Source organism: Bactrocera tryoni, chromosome 2 (genome assembly GCF_016617805.1).
Source record: "Bactrocera tryoni isolate S06 chromosome 2, CSIRO_BtryS06_freeze2, whole genome shotgun sequence".
In the NCBI taxonomy this organism is placed as follows: domain Eukaryota; kingdom Metazoa; phylum Arthropoda; class Insecta; order Diptera; family Tephritidae; genus Bactrocera; species Bactrocera tryoni.
This window is the reverse complement of record NC_052500.1, coordinates 59,234,347-59,254,248: the sequence shown is the minus strand read 5'-3', so window position 1 is coordinate 59,254,248 and position 19,902 is coordinate 59,234,347. Positions and strand designations below refer to the sequence as shown.

The window sequence follows — 19,902 nt, the reverse complement described above, 5'->3', positions numbered from 1 at the left end:
TAGGCGAATCGAAGAGTATTACTATAATACTTTGAAACTTTTTTGAGAAATGGAAAAAATGTTGGCACACGTGTATTAGGGCCAAGGAGGATTACTTTGAGGGGCACGACATACATAGTTTTGAAGAATAAATTTATAATTTTAAAACTATGAACAAAGTCTTACTATTTTTCGCTCATAGTTATGTGCTTTTAAAATTAGAATTACAAGACAACGTTAAACAATTGTTTCAAAAATAACTTGTTTTCATAAAAGTATGTGGCGTATACAAAATTCGGCAGCAGTAGAATTGTAGTAAAAAAAGTTTGAATTAAAAATAAAATTTCCATCTTTTAATCCCGATGTTTAATGGGATTACAAAATAAGAAATTTTTAATTCAAATGTTAATTTAATTATTTTTAATTGCATTATTACAACCCTGGTCTGTAACCATTAAAACAAATTATTTTAAAATTAGGTTTGGCGATTTTGATTTACTATTATGACTTTAAGGTGCTTTGCAACAAACGTTAGGTTAGCGTTGGTATATAATTGTTTTTAGAAGTATTAATTTACTCAAAAAAACAATTTAAATAAATAAAGTAAATTTAGAGAGAGATAATGTGTTATATGCTAGCAGTATGTACAACATTTTTTGTGTGTCTATGTTTTTAATTGTAATTTTAAGTTGATTCACACATACCTACATATTTATATGAAATTTAATATCATTATTGTACGCTTTATGAAATCTTAATAGCTAAATATCAATGTTCACCATTAATTTCATTGTAATTTTTTTCTTTTTTGTGTTTCATCTTAAACTCAATGCTGCCTCCTGCATATCAGTTTTTAGCCGTGTTTTGTTAATAGACTTAATAATGCATTTATTCCTGTTTACTTGTATTTTATTTTGTTTCTCATGAATAGACGGTTACGTTGCATACTTCTCCCTTAAATACTTCTTCCCTTTCCCTCAATTTAGCTTCAGTTATTTCTCCTCTCGCTACATACTTATATAAAATCCTGTGACATTTACTGATTTTCAATTGATTTCAATTTTATATACTGCTTGTGGCAATAACTTTTGTATGCCACATAAATGCTGCATTTGGTTACACTAATACACTAGTAACATTCACAATTTTTTTTGCGTTCAAAACATGCATTCATTTTAATATTTATATAATACGATGATTTCGATTTATATACGCATCACATTTACTGCTCATTAACATTTCAAATGTTTTCTGTCTTATTATTTCAGTTTTTGTTTCTTTGTAGGTGTATGTGTCGAGTGTGTGTGTGTTTTTTTATTGAGAGTTGACCTCTACTTTGCTAATATTTTACTGTTTTCTTTTTAATTTAACATTATAGGTTTCGTCTACATTTCGTATTAGCTCAAAGGATGGTAAATAAGTTTATTTTGAAAGCGTTTGTTTCACTTTTCTCATTTTCTTTCCTTTTTATTTGTTTCTTGTTCATATAGTACAAATACACAGATAAAGCTTTTACTATACATATACATACATACATTTTCCAGCTTTATTTAGCATCTACTAACTGCTTCCTAACTTTCACTTGGTATAACGTATTAACATTAACGCTCTTTAGAAATCAGTGCCCGGTGTGGTTGTTCATTTCGATTTCTTTCTTGTTTTTTTTTTTTGGAGTTAATAATCATAGTTTTAATACGAATTTGTATGCTTAATTAAATGTACACAAATGCAATTGTTGATTGGCTGGCTCGCGTTTCTATGTGCACCATACTTTGTGTGAATAACATATAACTGTTTTAGGGTACACCTTCGAACGTCTGAAACATTTATCGTTAACGAGTTCTTTGAGTTCCATACAAAAATATTAGGATACATTCACATTTGCAACTGGCAATCACCAGTGATGCGGTTTGTTGGCTGCTTCCCGATTTACGTTTACTTCGCGAGGCTTTCAAAGCTCTTTGGCTGACTTAAGTGGTTTCTCGACGCGTGCGTGTGTGCGGTTTTTTCAAACCATTAGCAGTGTTGGTTTGACAGCGCTTAAGGAAAATGCCAACACATGTTGTGTCACCATTATCATTATCATATTCAACGTTGGCACCGTCAACATCAATACTTATACCATTCACACTCTCCTCCATGATATCCTCTTCAATTAGTTGATAGTTCGCGGTATATCTATGTCTAGTGGTGTAAGGAGTTTTGCCGTCGTTTGAACGTTGGCTGTCATCATTGCTGCTGTTACTTTCGCTGGTGTCACCGTTGGTGCTATTGTTATCCTTATACGTGTAGTAATCACTGTTCCTATCCATACTTGCATGCAAATTTTGCTGCTCTTCTAAAGACATCTTACTTTTATTAACGTTATTACGTACGATGCCTTGACTCTGGAGCAATGCTTCCACACCAGCAGTATTTATTTGATGATGACTTATGTGCGAATTGATGTTGGCAGCTGTAAAAGAATATTTCAAAATGTTGTTTTTTGGTGTTTGCAAGTTCTATATTTTAAGTGACGAACGCAGGATTATCACAAATTTACGTTAAAATTAAGGGCATACAAATTTAAGAAAATACTCAAAAATTTATACAAACTAATAATGATTTAAGCAAAGTAAGGGAGCAAAATTAATCCTTTCTATGTCATTAGCTTGTTATAAGCAAATCTATCCGAAAGTCAACGTTTTATTTAATTTTGCGGCTGTATAACTTTGTTCAAAGTTCAATATTTTGCAAAAAACGGAGTTTAATGAATTGGAAGATATAACCAAGACACTATAAATATTTATAGCAATGTTGAGCGCCTTTAAAAATATAATCATAAACGGGAGCCTTTGCGAACTCTGAACAAGTTGCTCATATATTTGTTATGAAAAGTAAGCTATATGATAATAATGGAAAATAATAAATATTTTAAATCGGTCACGTCGCCTAACGTAACATTTAAAATTGAACAATGTGAACTGAACTTTTAACCAAATACCATATTATGGTAAAATTGTAGTTATATACTTAATAGGATATATTAAGTTTGCCACGAAGTTTATAACACCCAAAATATACACATATGTGTATACATATATAATCAGTGTGACGAGCTGAGTCAATTTAGGCACGTCCGTCTGTCTGTATACATACAATCTGTTTTTCATTTGCCGGAATCGCCGATATTGCACCACTATAGCATTTAGTTGCCATACAAACTGAACGATAAAAATAAAGTTATTGTATGGAAAACTTTTTGACTTGACAAGATATCTTCACGAAATATGGAATGGATTATTGCCCAAGGCAAGTCTACAATCTTCGAAAAAAAATTTTTCGGATCGGATCATACAAACTGAATGCTCAAAATAAAGTTATTGTATGAAAAACTTTTTCACTTGACAAGATATAACCAAGGCAGCGATACAATTCTCGAATTAATTTTTCAGATCGGACCGCCATAGCATAGCATATACATGTCAATTCTCACGACAGCCGGTTCTACGCACCGGAATAGACCCGGATTTTATCCGGCCAAGGGTTGTTTTTTCGGTGATCTAACACCGTTTGGATCGGTAAGTGTTAATCTAAGCTATATGTCATACATTTTGATTTTTGTATGCAAAATTTTTATTTGTGTAAGATATATGTATATTCGGTACTACTGAAGTTAGCGTTTCTTTTCTTGTTTATGTATCAGGCATGTCAATTGTTTCATAAATTTGTTTCACCAAATATGTTGCAGCTTCCTGCAAGTCAACGCTTATACACGTTTCGTCAGTTTGTTTTGTTTATGGTAAACAGAGCTAAAACAAAAATTCTCCCTAGACAAAAACAAAAATTATTAGTTTTACACAGTAGTAGTAGTATGCATTTCGTTCTTTTTCACTTAAATAAAATTTGTAATATTTTATTTTTTACGCAGAAAAAATAAAAATTTCATAGAAACAAAAATTAAAAAAAAAAATTAACAGATCATTTTACTTATACTTATGGTTTTTATACGTGTATATACACATTTGTTTGTTACTTATATTTTAATATAACTCAAATATTTTTCAATTTTCCAATTGTTTTTTCTTTTTTTTTTTAATTTTATCATTAACAAATTATATAAGTAATTCAATTACTTTCACTTGAGAACTTGACATTTAACGTAGACATAAACTAAACCTATACTAATTGTGTTTGTTGTTATTGAAGTTTCGAAAAAAGCAAAAACAAAAAAAGTTTTAAATCAAATTAAGCAAAACGTTATACAAGCATATTTTTTTGTATAAAATAGCGAATTAAAATGAAAATAAATATAATTTGTAATATATAGCAAACTTATGAACATATAATTTTATTTTTTTATATACGTGTATATATATTAATTAAAACAAAATAATATATTTAAAAAAAAACTACTAAATTTTACAAAACGTATTTTGTGCTTGCTACGCCTCTACAAAGAATGCCTTACTTTCGATATAAAATGTGTTTTCGCTTCGATTTTCACTTCCCAGATGTGCATAATTTTTTTTTTACAAATTACAGTATCAAATTAAATAAAATTATTTAAAAAATCTTTATAGCTAGCAAATAACAAAATTAAAATCAATACATTATAATTATATTTTTATACAAAAATTAATATTTTTACACTTAAAAATCGAATCGTAAGTAATTACATTACATTAATTTAAAAAAAAAAACTATATATACATATGTATGTATTTACGTACATTTAAATATGGTTTATTTTATTTTTTTGTATATTTTTTTATTCTCAAAATGTGTTTTTAACTTATTACGTGCATGAGTTTGTGTACAGACGTTTGGCAGACGTGGATGTATGTGTGTGTGTTTGTTATGTTTCACTAAGGTGTCAGCTTTTAGTAGTGGTGATTGATTTCCTTTGCATACATTTGTATGTAGTATATAACTACACAAGTTATTTATCCTTAAGAGTCTGTCATAAATAACATTTCTCAACTTATCTGTATGTTATGTTGTATTAAACGCATTATTTTATTTACTATTTATGTTGTTGGTCCGTGTAAGTACCCAGTTGAAAATGTTAGTTAAATAAAACCATATTACAGCAACATTTTTTATGAATTTTTTCTTAGGTAAATGTTTAAAACATGAATTTAAAATATTTAGTATGATAAACCACATGGCAATGAAACATTTTCAACGATTTTTTTTATTAAAATACAAAAGTAGAATAAATAAAAATATTAAACGCTACGTATGACACTGGTAACAAAGATGTGTAACTATAATATAAACGATTTCGAAAATTTTAATTACTAAAATATTTTAGCAAAATTATAAAAAAAAACAATAATTCTTATTTAATTGTGGAAGAATAACGACTGCAATATTAACAAGTTTTAATTTGTATCTACTAAAACATAATTTATTGAAAGTGCAAAACAAATTACCACTGAGCACCTACAGACCATGGGTGTTATTGTTTCTATTTTCAGTATTTAATATATTGTATGCAGTTTAAAAAACTCGCAGTGCGATATACCAACGTTTTCTAAACCGCATTTTCGCTAATTTTTTTATTATTGGCTATGCGGTTCGCAACTAAGTACACACACAAATTAAATTTGAGTAACGGCTATAATAAAGTTATATGATTATTAATTAAATTTCTGTTTAAAAATTGAAAAAATAACGGAGAATTTTGGCGGCGTGCGAACGTAGAAACAAACTATTTCACCAACGAACGATCGATCAAGTTGTTGCTGCTACTTACGCAAATAACAAATACAGGTGCTCGTACATAAAGGATTGCGTTGCTGAGCAGTTTGTGTGGAACAACTGCAGGGGATTGGCCTGCTGGAACAGACGCTGAGCCATTTTTAATTAATAATATGAGAACTGAGAGCACACACTGTATTCATATTAGGGTTTGTTTCATTACTGATAACTGACACTATTTAACAGGTTGTTAAGGTTTGTTTCATTACTGTGCTTGTTTATTGTTGTATTTATCAGATTGTTAAGGTTTGTTTCATTACTATGCTTATTTATTATTATATTTATCAACACTTAATTATTGTGAAAAGAAATGTTAAGCGGCTTTAGAAGAATTCGGTAAAACGCGCCACCAAATCCACGTTCACTTTTAACATACACATTATAAGAATTTATATATTTATATCAAGGAATATTTAGTACAAGTGCTAAACACAATGTTAAAGAATATGCAATTTATAGTGTTTTCATTTTAAGCACAAAGTATTTATAAAACTAGCTAATAAAATAAATGTTTTATTTCAAACCGTCGAATATTTATTATTTTAAAATCTGTTGTTAAGTTGGTTTAAGAACGTCTAGTATATATAATTATTTAACGTTTTTTTTGGGTATATTCAAATATGTATTTCTTTTTAAATATATAAAATATGTGTTAACGGTAAAATATGTATTTTTTTTTGTAAATAGGTAAAGTGTGTGTTAACGACAAACCGTTATTTAGTTCCATTTAATCCAGTATATCTACGTATGTTTAAATTGAAGGGTATTTGAAGAGGATATCTCTTTATAACTATTAAAAATTTTTTTAAGAAATTGTTTCGCTTAGTTTTTCGACACTTTGCTGGTACGGGCAATGGTAGTAGGGATTTAGTACTGCTAGTGTTGATTAAATATACTTTGTTGCCTTTTTGTTGGCAACCTAAAGAAACTTAATTACATTCATAGGTATGTATGTAATTACTTAACTAATTTTAATAATAATAAAAAAATAGAACACCAGCGAATATTAATCCGTTCTGTACATTTGTTATTTATACGAGAAGTCGTATGAGATCTTGATATTTATATGCATATATACCATATATACATATTTGTATATATATAAATAATTATATATGTGTGTAAGAATAATAAAAATAAATTGTGGTGGAAAACACCGAAAAATCGATTGCTGTGTTTCCAAATATCCAAACAGATTTTTTTCATTGCATTTATTTATGGTTCCAAATACAGTACAACTCAAGACATAGTAGCATTGTATAATGATGTGCAAGAAACGTGCAGTCACATGCTGCAATAAATTTGATGCAGTGTTGGAGCACAGCAGAAACGAAAAGTAATAAGATCAAATCAACGCGGGTTACTAAACTTGCTTGACAGTAGATAGTACCGATGTTATGACTGCATAAATAACCTACAATGGTAAAAAACTGTGCTATAGCAAAATCACAAACACATCTCCACTCTACCGTTAACTTGCATAGCCCAGTTTCCCTACTTTCTTTAAATGTTTTCAGAAACATGTTAAAATAAAATTAAAAATATTACAATCGCAAGACCACCATGAACTGCGGCCATCAATGTTTAGAATTAGTCGCGTCGCCATCCAACGAAGTTGTTGTTGTTTTTAACGCTATACTTGACAATTCTGCGCGATTTTCGTTTGCAACAAAATTTGACCGTTGTCCGGCAGCAGTTATGATAGGCGTAGGCATTTTAGAGCTTTGCTCATGACACTTACTTGATACTTCATTTTCCAAATCGCTATTATTGCCTGCAATTTGCATAGATAATTTATTAAGCTCATTTTGCACATTTGGAAATACGAATGGATAATGTTCCGTTGCAGCGCCATCAATGACATCGTCGCCAATACCAATTGTCAACTTTGGCGTGAAGTAAACGCTCGAACCCGTTGTAGCGCCATCTTGAATAATATCCTCTTCGATTTCATCAAAAGAATCAAATTTCGGTGCTAATCGATCGCGACTCACATGACCCTTAGCGCGATCATCAACGTTGACACTTTCTTGCAGTTCAATCACTTTTTCATCTTCCTCGGTTGTTATAATGGTGACATTCGCGCCAATTGACATATCGCTAGCATTCAATTGATTGGCAGAAGCAGCTTCATCTCGATTATTATTATCGTTTTGAATGTTTACAGCATTATCCTCATGCGCAAATGTCTCGTAGTTTTCTGTCGTTCTGTCTTTAGTAACATTAAAACCAATAGCATGTGTTTTAGCTGGTTTGGCTGCAACTACAACGACATTGAGTTGATGCAGCTGATGATGGTTATTGTGTTGCGGCTGTCCTAGCGCTTGTACATTCATATGCCGCAGCATGTGTTGCTCGCGTTTCATTTGCAAATGTACATTTCTCTCATTCAAGCTGGTCGCATAGAGATCTTGATGCGTTGCGCTATAAGCGCTGGAACCCGCTATATCGACTAGCGAACGTGGACTTTTACATGGCGAGTTGTTAAAGCTAAGCTGATTATCACAATTTGATGAGTAAAAATCCTCAAAGGTATCACTGCTACCACTACCGCCGTGCACACTGCGTTCAGTGCTGCCACCGACAGTCGACAAGCTGACATTTGATGCCGTTGTCGACTCGAACTCGGATAGCGAAATTTTCGTGCGCGCATCACCGACAACACCATTAACACTTACTATGTGTAAATTAACAGCGGCGGGTTCTGCCGCTAGACTTTCACCTTTCAGCGCATTCTCCACCATCTCACCGTAAATATCATAAGTGTTAGCATTCGCTCCTTCACTGTTAGCAACAACACATTTTTCGTTCACCAATTTCGGTGGCACTAACAATTGTCGCTTGGGTAATGACGAACCCGGTGTTACTGACACCGTCGTTGATGACATTGACAGCTTGCGACTACGACTACTCACACTACAGTTACTATTGCGCCGCATAGCAGTCGTATGTTGCACGAAATTCTCGCAAAATTCAACAGGATTTGCGCGAAAGTGATTCTGTAGCCAATGAGACAATTTTTTCGTATTATTCTTCAATTTATTTTTTAATTTGCGACGCGAAGTGCTTGCCAAGCCACTGCATCCGCTCGCAGGGGAGCAGCTCAGAGCTAGCATAGCAGCGTCGGTGCCAATTGCCGCAGCTGAAGTCCCATAAGCATTGGATTTTTTCACTGCAATGGCTGTTGAACTGAGTTCACTACATTTTTTAGCGTTGAATTTTTGTTGAAAAATAGGCTTCTGCGTCCAAGAACTGACGACATTGCTGACATTGCTTATATGGCTGTGTTTGCTATTGCCAACAGTGGCATCATATTTTTTAGACGCAATCAACTTATGTGTTTTACGTGACGCACTAAGTGGGCTCGCAGCACCTGCTTCAGTACTAACCCTTACCTCGGTACTGAACTTATTTGTATTTTCATTTGACCTAAACTCAGCTTCTGTGTCGCCATTCAATTTGACTGCAGCACAACTTGATCGTCGTTCGTTAATGGTAAAATTATTTTTTTGCAATTTTTCTCTTTCTTCAATATGTTTACATTCATATTTTAAATTGGTATTGTTTTCATCATCATCACAACCACAATAACTACAATTATAACTACCACTATTAATGTTTATATTCATATAAAATGTCGAGGGTTGTTGGGAAATGGAAGTGGAAATATGTTTGGTATGAGTTGTAATAGTAGCAGTAGAAGGTAAAGATGTGTGTGTTATGGTAGTAGTAGTAATATTGGGAAAGGTAGAGTTGGTATTACTGAAAGTAGTAGTAGTATTGTTAGCCGTAGAAGGCTTGGAAGGAGCTAATAGTGTAGATAGCTGTAATGCTTTTGGGACAACTGTGTGTGGCATTTTTGGATGGCACTCACCGGACTCCCAGTCTTCTTCTTCGCAATCTTTATCTCCACCAGACGTTGGCGCCGAAGACGATGAGCACGATGTTGTTGATTCTGAAGATGATGTGTGACTACTAATGCTGCTTTTACTGCTGTTAGCGCTAATACAACCGTTCACATCACTGCCACCAGTTGAACCATTAGTCTGCATTGTTGTTCTTGTACCTTCATCTAAACGCCTGACACTGTTGGCGCAATGATTGGTGTTGCCATCGCCATGCACTACTGCTGGTTGATATAGAATATTTTTGCCGCACATTAAGCCCATTGTTGTTGACGGTACGCCGAATTTCATTACGTTGTTGCCTGTGGCGGTCACTACTGTCGAAGTAGTTGCCACATGATTTGGTGCTGTTGTGAATAACGGTTTCATTGTCTGTTGTGGCGGCTGCTGCTGATAGTGTTGCATTAGTTGTTGTTTATCCGATGCAGTCATCATGTGCTCCAAATTCACATAAGTGTGTTGTGATTGCGCGTCTTGTTGTTGTTGTGGGGTTAGTGCAAATGTTGTAGGTGCAGCGCTTAAGCGCGCAAATGGCGTAACGCCTACATCACAATCATACACATCACAGTCACCACTTATGTTATTCGTCGGCATATACTGATGTCTATAGTTAACAGAAATCCGTTCCGCATGATGTTGTTGTGGTTGTAACGCATACGCTGTTGTGGGTACAGCATTTATTCGCTCGAACGACGAGATGCGTACATCGGCATCACCGTAATCATCACAGTCATCACTAACGCTTTTCGCCGCCGTGTAAAGCTGTCTGTGCTGTTGTTGTTGTTGCGGAAGTAACGCATATGTATTTGTTGGTGCAGCATGTGTTCGATCCAACGGCATCATGCCGGTATTGCAATCGAACTCTTCACAATCGCTGTTGATATTTTTCGCAGCATTGTATTTCTGCCTATGGCAAATTTGTTGTTTTTGTTGGTGTTGTAACTGTTGCTGATGCTGTATGTATTGTGCACCCACTAACGTGCTGTCCATGCGGGAGAAGTCTGCATTTGTTGTATCACCGATACTGAGCTCACCAATGCTGCCACTTCCACTGCCGCTTCCGTTGCCGCCACCAACGCCACCGCCAACACCCACTAACGGACCGCCCAAACTACTAACCGACGCCGATGCTGATGAGGAGGACTTTTGATCACAAATGTAATTTAGATCACTACCACTGCTGCTATTCTGTGGCAATTGACAATTGCTGCTACTGCTGCTTTCGCAACCGCCACCACTGCTCTGATGAGAGAGACGCGCGTTTTGAGACATCCTTTGATTATTCACAATTTGGCTGGCTATGCTACTAACATTTGCTTGTAAGCCAGGTCGCATTGAAGTTTCCGCATAGAATACAAGTTGCACCTGCCAAAAAAACGAAAAATTGGTTAATAAATACAAAAAAATTAATATTGAGTGTATTTAAATTGCAAGAACTTGAAAATTATACCGCTTGATAAATTTTGACTCGCACTGACAAAAAAGAAAAATGAAACATTGTCACCTATTTTAATACATTTATCGTTTTTGCATGAGATTCAGATTATTTAGTGCAAGCCGAGCATTAACACGACGATTTTCAGTTTCTTTAATCTTTTGGATTTTATCGTCATTGCCAAAGATGAATGGAAGGCAACATATGAAACAAATTTTCGTTGAATGGCGTTCTTGGAGTCAAACCACCACCCATAGCAGACGAAGAGCTCCAGCTGCCGCGAGAAACGCGTGTGACCCTTGCGCAACTTCGTTCTGGATACTGTAGCAGGTTAAACTCCTACTTATCCAGAATAGACCCTGACATACCGAATGTATGTCCTGCATGCAACGAGTGTCATGCGGACTGACCACCTCTTTGCATGCCCTACGAACCCTACTCATCTAACACCCTCCTCCCTATGGTCCGACCCCGTCGAAACAGCACGTTTCCTGGGCCTACCGTTAGATGACATCGACGACAACACAAATGACGTTTACCATCCCAACGGGGATTGACTTTCTGTTAAAACAACAACAACAACAAATTTTCGTTGACTCCCTAACCTTAACTGGGTACTTTGTGCACCTCTCTGACTATCCAAAACACTTCTGTAACATTTTCAACGATTTAGTAGACGTGTTTCTATTGGACGCACAAAATTTCAATCAAACTGGCTATGTATTTTTCATCGCCAGTAGTACCAAATAGCTATCAAACACACAATAATTGGCATATGGAGATGAAAAAACACATGAACATAGAAAATGTGTACTAATCTTTCTAGTATCGATTCGGTTTGCGTGCAGTTTATATGGGCCACTTTGAGTTGTTGTTGTTACAGCGGCAGAAAACATTCCTGAAGTGATTTCGAGGAAAGGTGGCGAGTTGACAGTTCTTGGTCGGATAAAAATCCGGGTCCGGGTACTTAGACCCGACTGCTGTGCGAACGGCGACAGTCGTGGAAAGGGACTGACCTAGTCAGATTGTCTAAAATTTATGAAATATTAAAAATAAAAAAAAATAAAAAAAAAAAATAAAAAAAAAAATAAAAACAAACAAAAACGTTAACTTCAATTGCACAGAATCCAAAATACCCTTCACAGAGGCATTTCTTATAGTACTATATGTATAAATAAATCTCAAAAATTAAACGTCCAATGATTTGCATGCAAGGGTCTTGATTTTGGTCGTCGCTTTGGTGGAATGGAATTTATATTTCAAAAACTGGGGTTCTCGTATATATAGACATATATACAGACAGGCGGACATATGTAGCTATATCGACACAGCTCGTCATGCTGATCATTTACATACATATATGTATGTATACATATTTTATAGGATCTCTCTAGCAAATATTTTTTCTGTTTCCGGAAATGTAAATTTAAAGAATTAGTAATAGGAATTGAAAAGAAATTATGTGTAATATGAAATTTTTAGCCTTAAAAGTTATTTTAAGTTATTTTCATCAAAGAAATGGCATTTTGAAAAACTCCTGAAATTTCCTTTATATTCTAAAATCACAACCAGTGCGCAAGAAATATTATTTTCCAACTAAATAACATTAGTCAATTTCAAAAACTTTGAACAACTTTAGTTACTAATTTTTATAATAAAAATATCTACTACAGGACACATACTACGTCAAAAAAAAGTAATCACTGTCACCTTATTCAATAATTTATATATTCACCTTAAAGCCTTCCGAAAAACATTTGTGCTCTTTGTCTTTATGTGCATCATCGATTTCGCATTTATTAAGTGTATACACAAGTTTCGCGTCCTCACCTTCTCCCTCAACGACTGCAAATAAGTGGAAAAATCAATTTAATTGTTATTAGAATGAGAAAAAGATTTGTATTCTATGTATATTTGCTTACCCGCGTCATCGCGCACAAAATATGTATTAAACCAGAAATGGAACAGTTTCTTTTTATGCGTCAGCTCTACTTTTATGTCACCGGCTACACACAGATTTTTTAAATCCAGTGTATGACTTTTTCGAAAATCGATGGGTAACCCCAGCAGATGCTGAAATAAAATATAGTCAAAGTATGTAAAAAAACAATAAATTAAAAATCTTTCTATATTAGCTCTATATAATATTAAAAAAAAAAATTCTGTGAAAAAGGAATGAATTTTGCAGTATTGCCTCTTAATTTAATCATTCTTAACAACTAATTCGAGACAGGATTACAAATAAGGCATTAAAAAGAATATTTTAAGTAACATTTGAATAATTTTTTTATCTTAATTTTATTTTAATCTTAAACAAAAATTATTATTAAATTTTTAATCCGAGTAAACATTAAACAAAAATTAAAGATACATGAAATTAAAATAAAGCAAGGAAGAGCTAAGTTCGGATGCAACTGAACATTTTATACTCTTGCAAATACCTTAAGGAGCAAAACGTCAGAGGATCGGAATTCAAGCAATTATAGTGGTAGTATCGACCCGATTTTATCTATTTTGCCAATACGACAAACTATTAACATGCCACATACTAAAAAAAATGTTCCCAGAGATTTATTAAGGTACTTCACATACCATACTCATTTGGAGTAAAGTTATCCGGATGTTATATGTTTGTTATATGGAGCCCTAGATCAAGTTTCACCCAATTTTATCCGTTTTAGGCACAACGATACACTGTTATCAGTAAAACACACTCTCTCATATTCATTGAGGTAACTCACATGTTGGCCGATGTATGCGGTATAAAATCAATGGAAATTCGAAAATAGATATATTATTTTAATGGGATCTAAGGGAAATATGGACCCGATTCAACCCATTTTTGTCACGCAGACATACATTTGTCAGGAAAGGAATATCCCTGAATTTCAATTATATATCCAGATATTCGGTATCTAGGGGCTTGAATAGTTTTTGTTGGATTTGGACAATTTTCGGTCATAAGGTGGCATACTCTAAAAGCATTATTCGCGCAAAGTTTATAAGAATTTCTTCTTGATTTGTACACTAGAAATGAAAGAGTTGCATTCCGATTTCGCCCATTTTCACACGGTGACATAAAAATGTTAGAAGAACATTATGTACCAAATTTGGTTGAAATCGGTCGATCAGGTATTGATTTTACATAAAAGTAGGCGGTGCCTCGATCATCATCCATTTTTACACAAGCACGTATATATGTATATTTTTCAAAAATTTCAACACACAGGTTCTTCTTGCTACTGCGATCCTCTATTACAGTTCGATATCTTAATTTCATGCTTAGTTATCGCACTTTATAAGTTTCCTTTTAATGACGTCTTGAGGCCGTTGTACTGGTCCGATCACGTCCATCTATGAACTCCACTCCTTTTTGCCAAGGAACATGTGTACCAAGTCTCATTAAGATATCTTAATTTTTACTCAAGTTACAGCTTACACGGACAGACAGGCTGTCACTCGGATTTCAACTCGTGTCATCATTTATATATACATAACGCTATATCTATCTCCTTGTTTTAGGTGATACGTACAAGCGTTAGGTGAAAAACTATTATACTCTGTAGCAACATGTTGCAAGAGTATAAAAGTTAGACCAAAATACGTAGTTAAAATAAATAAAAAGAAATGTTAATATCAATGCGGATTGAAAAATTTAATCCCAAGCATTCAAATAAGTAAAGTAATTGTTTTAGAATAAACTTTTTTCGCGTTTGTCTTCTACCATTTTGAACTAGAGCTCGCACAGAGCCATCATCTTCAATACTCTAGAGCACTAGACACATTCAAATTATTTAGGATTAAAAATTGAATTTTTAATGAAAACCACTTAACCTAAAAATTTGATTTTTAATTTTAAATCCCAAAATTGGAATTAAAAATGAAAATTTAATGTTTTATCAAAACAATGGAAATTCTAAATTTCAACCCTAATACCAATGGGAATGTATATCTTATTGTAAAACAAGCATCAAAACTAACCTTAACTTTTACAGAACATCCATCGTCTTCCAGCACGGAAATTGAGCAATGCACTGTGCCATAACTGTGCAACAAGTTAGCCTCAGTAAAACGAATTTCACAAAACTAAAATAATTTCATATACATTATTTACATGAAAAAAATATTAATTAAGAATGCTTAGCCATACTTGCAGAATACGCCTTTCATATGGTACACCAGATTGTATTAATTTTGCAAAATACTGAACATAACGCCTTTGCGATGGAATTGTAACACCTTTGAGATCCTTTGTGCGTTTCTCAGCATAACATTCTAAAGCATCTTCGGCAGTTTTCTGCCGTCCACTAAAAAGCATGTAACAACAAATCATTGTACCTATAAAAATAAAAAAATTGATATATATTTATCGATTGAAACTGTGGACATAGGCAAGTAGATAAAAATGTCAGCAACTTACCAGTTCTGCCTTTTCCAGCTTTACAGTGTACGGCGGCCACATTTTTCTTATCTGCTTTCAGCCATTCATCTACGTCCATACAAAATTTTTGTATCAATTCTATTGTTGGTGGGTTATGGTCTTCAAAAGGATAAACAGCAACTCTCTAAAAAAAAAAAGTAAAAAACCATTTATTAAAGAAACGTACAGCATATTTTTTGTTATTTCGCTTACTCCATGAAATTTATTGCTATCATAGCTACGCTCAAGACATAGGTTATAAATTTTATAATGATTTTGATGAACTTCCTGAAGAAACTTGTAAACATCTTCCAAACGATTTCGAAATATACTCTCTATATTGTCCGCCGGGTAACCCATAGCAATTATATTGTCGTATATATCTAAAAACAGTTATGAATATGTACAAAATTGAGTTATGTAAGTATTTAGAAGTAGTGTCAATTTTTTTTTAAATTTAATTTAATTTTTTTTTTACTTACAAGTCAAGTCTAAATTATATCCATTGTCCTTGTAGCGTATTCGCTGCTTGCTGACAACATTCCGTAAAACGTTCGTCATGACGGAAAGCGTATTTGCCATTTTATGCTTAAACTTATTAATATTGATGCCACTTGATGCGGCACCACAAATCCTTTCGGACTCCCGCAACTTTTCCGTTACCGTCACTTTCGCTGGGGATATTTTTTTGCAAACTAACTTTTTAAATGTCAGTATTCTGCAGCTTCTCGGATATTTTGAAAGGTATAAAAGTTTTTGTTGCTGTTGTAGCTTCGGATATAGCTTTTTTTCTGGATAATATGCAGTTTGGGCATTTAAAAGACTGTTTTGCAGGCTACCTTGTTTGGACATAAATACTTATTTCTTCGTTACGTTTTATATTTGCTTTAAAACCATAGGATATCATGTGTAATTTATTATCGATCGGTTATATCGTGTATCTATTCCAATTTTGTTCATAGAGGCGTTTTCACGTTTTAAATAATGGTTTAATTTGTCGTTGATTATTAAACCTCGAGTGTGTAATTGGGTGGATGCTGTGAGTAATTGTCTCCTAGCTGCCCCAATGGTCCAAATTAGTGGAGCAGTTCAAAGGAGCAATTACTAGAACATAGTACAAGCTACATGTTTATTAGGAATAAATTTTTTATACTTTTCTACTTACCTAAAATGGCAAACACGAAATTCGAGTAACAGATCCATTTTCTACAAAAACCAAAGATTTATTATAAGCAATTTTTAATAACTTTTTCAAAATTTAGTAAAATTTTTACTAAGGAAATTCCTTTCCAATACATATGCGAATTATCGTCAACTAATTCACATTTTCAGTGGCTTAAAACAGATAACTAAAGTTTCTTTTGCATTTTTTTAATACATATTAATGTTGCCTTTGAAATTATGCCAAATCCATCTAATTATTTCAATAATTACTCTTTAGACAAATCATAATATCTAGACACATTTAAGGCAACTAATGCAAATTGTTCTTATGAATTCTGTACAAGTTTAATGCTGATTTCAAGTTCAGAATTTTATAGCATTTGCTATAGCTTAATGCTGTCCTTTATCTTCCTTTCAAGACCATATATCATCACCATCTCACAGGTCCTTGTAGAGACCTATTATTTCCGTACAGCTTTTAAACTAGAAGGAGCTTGGGGTGTATCTACAAAGTTATGATCTGGATGAAGATATATAATTCGAATTTTGTTGCACTCGTGTAAAATAGACAGAATCGGCAGAACAAACCATCAATTTATAAAGTAATCGTAGAAGAAAATTGCACGAATCTGCTATACTCACGGACAAACCAGTGAAACAAACTACAGAAGAAGTCGAAGAATCAGAAAATCTGCGAAAATTGCAAAGAGTAATTGAATGTGAATGATGGAAACAGTTGAATCCCAATAACAGAGTTGCCCATTTAACTCAAAATATTTTCACATTCTAACATGAACTTCTTTTGACAGGATGCACTAAGGTCTTAGAATACCTTAACCGAAGCAGAATAAATAGCATGGAAATGGTTTAGTTCAATATATTGTTGAGCAATGGAAAGGTTTCCATAATGGATATAAAAAAACACTTCAAATTCGTTTACACATTTTGCCATATTTAAAATAATTTTAATATGAAAAGATCAAGATATAATAGAAGGTTTTCCTTTTACTTGTCGATTTTCTCCACCTACTACGCGTATGGCGCTCCTCTTCAAAAATTTCTTTTATAACACCGCAGTTATTCATTGCTTCATTCTCTTGCATTCTGCTGTACACAGCCTTGCACGCACATGATGTACATTGGGGTAGAATCCCTAAATACACTGTTATTGCCATATTATTTAATTTGATGGGAATTTTCATTAATTTGTTTTGGTATTTTTACCTTTATAGATATATTTATATATTTTACTTTTTATAAATATATATCACTATTTTTTATTAAAAACATTAGTTATTACTTTTTTTTTTAATTGTGATTGTTCACAATTGTTATATTTTATATTTATACTCCATACTGAATCATCCAAAGCAAAAAGTCACGTTTTTTCATTAGATTCCCAAGATAATGAGGAGAGGATTTAACGAAATAACAATCTTTATTATTTTTTGAACACTTTGAAGGGGAAATACGATATTTGGCGAAAAAAATCTGCTGATTTTTTATTGTTAAATAAAAATTTTAAACGAAATTGAATATAAAATTTCGAGGTTACCATAATTTATACATAAAAAGTGCTCAAAATTAAAAAAACATACCGACATACATATGAAAACACTTTTAATTTTTGAATACCAAAAAATCTGATGTAAAAAATTTTAGCTCACACGACTTGACACGAATTTCTAGGAATACTGATTAATTTCATATGAGTTAAAAAAAAAATCAAAACTTTACTGCCTAACTCCTTAACAATATCTTATAGGTCCCCGGTGAATTTATTGCCACGGGTGCTCTTTCCTAAAACAGCTAAGATATCTATTTCCAAAAAGAAAATGTGGAACATCTACTACCAATTAACTTCAGAGTTAAATTTTTTTTATAAAAATTATTAAATAAGTTACTGCATAAATTGTTCTATTTTATTGTAATTGTTAAATAATTAATAACATGAGATTCTCTAACTATATGTAAACAAATTTGGATACCATTATTACAAATTTCAGCAAACTCACATCCAAGTGACGACACTTCAAGTCAACACATGGGTTTTATGGATTTATACTTCAATATTTTAACTCATTTAACTTACCGGCCCCTGTTTATAATTGAATATTCACATGATGTGTTCAGATATTAACAACTTCCTTAAACTGCTACTTTCCTCTGCTTTATTTTGACATGCCATACATAAAAATCCACCATCCACAATTGCAACTCTGATTTATATCTCATGAATATAAGCCCCAAAAAGAGCTTTCCACAATGTCGAGTTGAGAGCAGTTCACTTCCCAGCGATTTTGTGTGTGCCTTTGCGTGCTTCTCCTTTCTCACATACACACATACACTAATTGCACACGTTCCTTCTTTGTTCTCTTTACATTTACATTCTTATTATGCTACACACCAACCACATACATATCGTTCACACATTAGCTTCTTCACGTTATTTATCGCTTCTCTTCTTTGGCGAAGCAAGTATAAAATATGCGATAGCAAAACGAGAATTCACTACAATTTTATGCACTTTTTCAAGAATTTTCTTCAAACTTATTGTCTTCATTTATAATATCCCAAGAACTAACTGCGAAGGTCACACTTTCCTTCAATGCAAACCATTTTTTTACGTAGCTATTACCTACACTAGTTAAAAGCTCCTCTTGCTGCTGGTTGCTGGCTGATACTTCGTTTCTTCAATTTTACTTCATTGCTCCTTCTCATTAGTTGCCAGACTAAATGTTTTTCCAACAATGTACAATGTTTCGCTGGGTTTTCATTAACAAATGTATCGCCACTTGAAATGCAAAAAAATTCATCATCGGAAAATTGAACATTTTAAGATTCAACTATTAGATATAACCATGTTTTAACCAAAATTAAAATTTTGTCACAATGAAGAGTTATAGCATATGTAACGTTTTTCGTTCCCCTGTTAACTTATGAAATGTGATTTTACGTTATTTTTCATTTTAGGCGTACTAATAAGATTCGAAATTATAGAGTTCCATTGAAGATTTAAGAAAAAATGCTTATAAAAATTCATTTTAAGAACATATTTCCAGAAAAGTTTTGGTTTATATTTCAGATAGTAGGGATTGCTTTGCCAGCAAAAAACATTTGCTAATTGTTGCATGTTTCTGAAAGGTAATAGGAGCCGGAAAGTGAATGTTTTAATTCCAATTTTTATTAGCTAACTAATATTATAAGTCAATGATCAATCTAATTGGAATAAATTTTGACGAGAGTATGGCAGC

The 19,902-nt window shown here is 33.0% G+C and overlaps 1 protein-coding gene across 7 annotated transcripts; it reads right to left on the bottom strand.

The window, feature by feature from the left end:
* Window positions 1-422: 422 nt before the first annotated feature.
* On the bottom strand, window positions 423-19,319 carry LOC120767253. 7 transcript variants are annotated; one of them, XM_040093115.1, is made up of 11 exons: window positions 18,741-19,319; window positions 16,650-16,690; window positions 15,967-16,588; window positions 15,698-15,867; window positions 15,485-15,629; window positions 15,215-15,402; window positions 15,046-15,150; window positions 12,987-13,137; window positions 12,800-12,909; window positions 9,599-10,994; window positions 423-2,434 (listed from the first exon to the last, which is right to left on the bottom strand). In XM_040093115.1, exons 3-11 carry the CDS (start codon window positions 16,334-16,336, stop codon window positions 1,950-1,952), a joined length of 3,120 nt encoding a protein of 1,039 aa, XP_039949049.1. In that variant the 5' UTR covers window positions 16,337-16,588; window positions 16,650-16,690; window positions 18,741-19,319; the 3' UTR covers window positions 423-1,949. The 7 variants fall into 7 exon arrangements, with proteins under 7 accessions (XP_039949049.1, XP_039949048.1, XP_039949043.1 ...); XM_040093114.1 differs by lacking the exon at window positions 423-2,434 and having other exon boundaries at window positions 5,306-9,812; window positions 9,870-10,994; XM_040093109.1 differs by lacking the exon at window positions 423-2,434 and having other exon boundaries at window positions 5,306-10,994; window positions 15,967-16,605.
* Window positions 19,320-19,902: the final 583 nt, after the last annotated feature.

Bases quoted from the DNA above. Each gene is read 5' to 3' on its own strand.
- LOC120767253 (XM_040093109.1), bottom strand. From the start codon at position 16,336: ATGTCCAAACAAGGTAGCCTGCAAAACAGTCTTTTAAATGCCCAAACT. The intron at 15,151-15,214 runs GTATGGCTAAGC...AAATTATTTTAG, and splicing joins ATGAAAGGCGTATTCTGCAA to TTTTGTGAAATTCGTTTTAC. The intron at 13,138-15,045 runs GTTAGTTTTGAT...ATTTTATTTCAG, and splicing joins GATGTTCTGTAAAAGTTAAG to CATCTGCTGGGGTTACCCAT.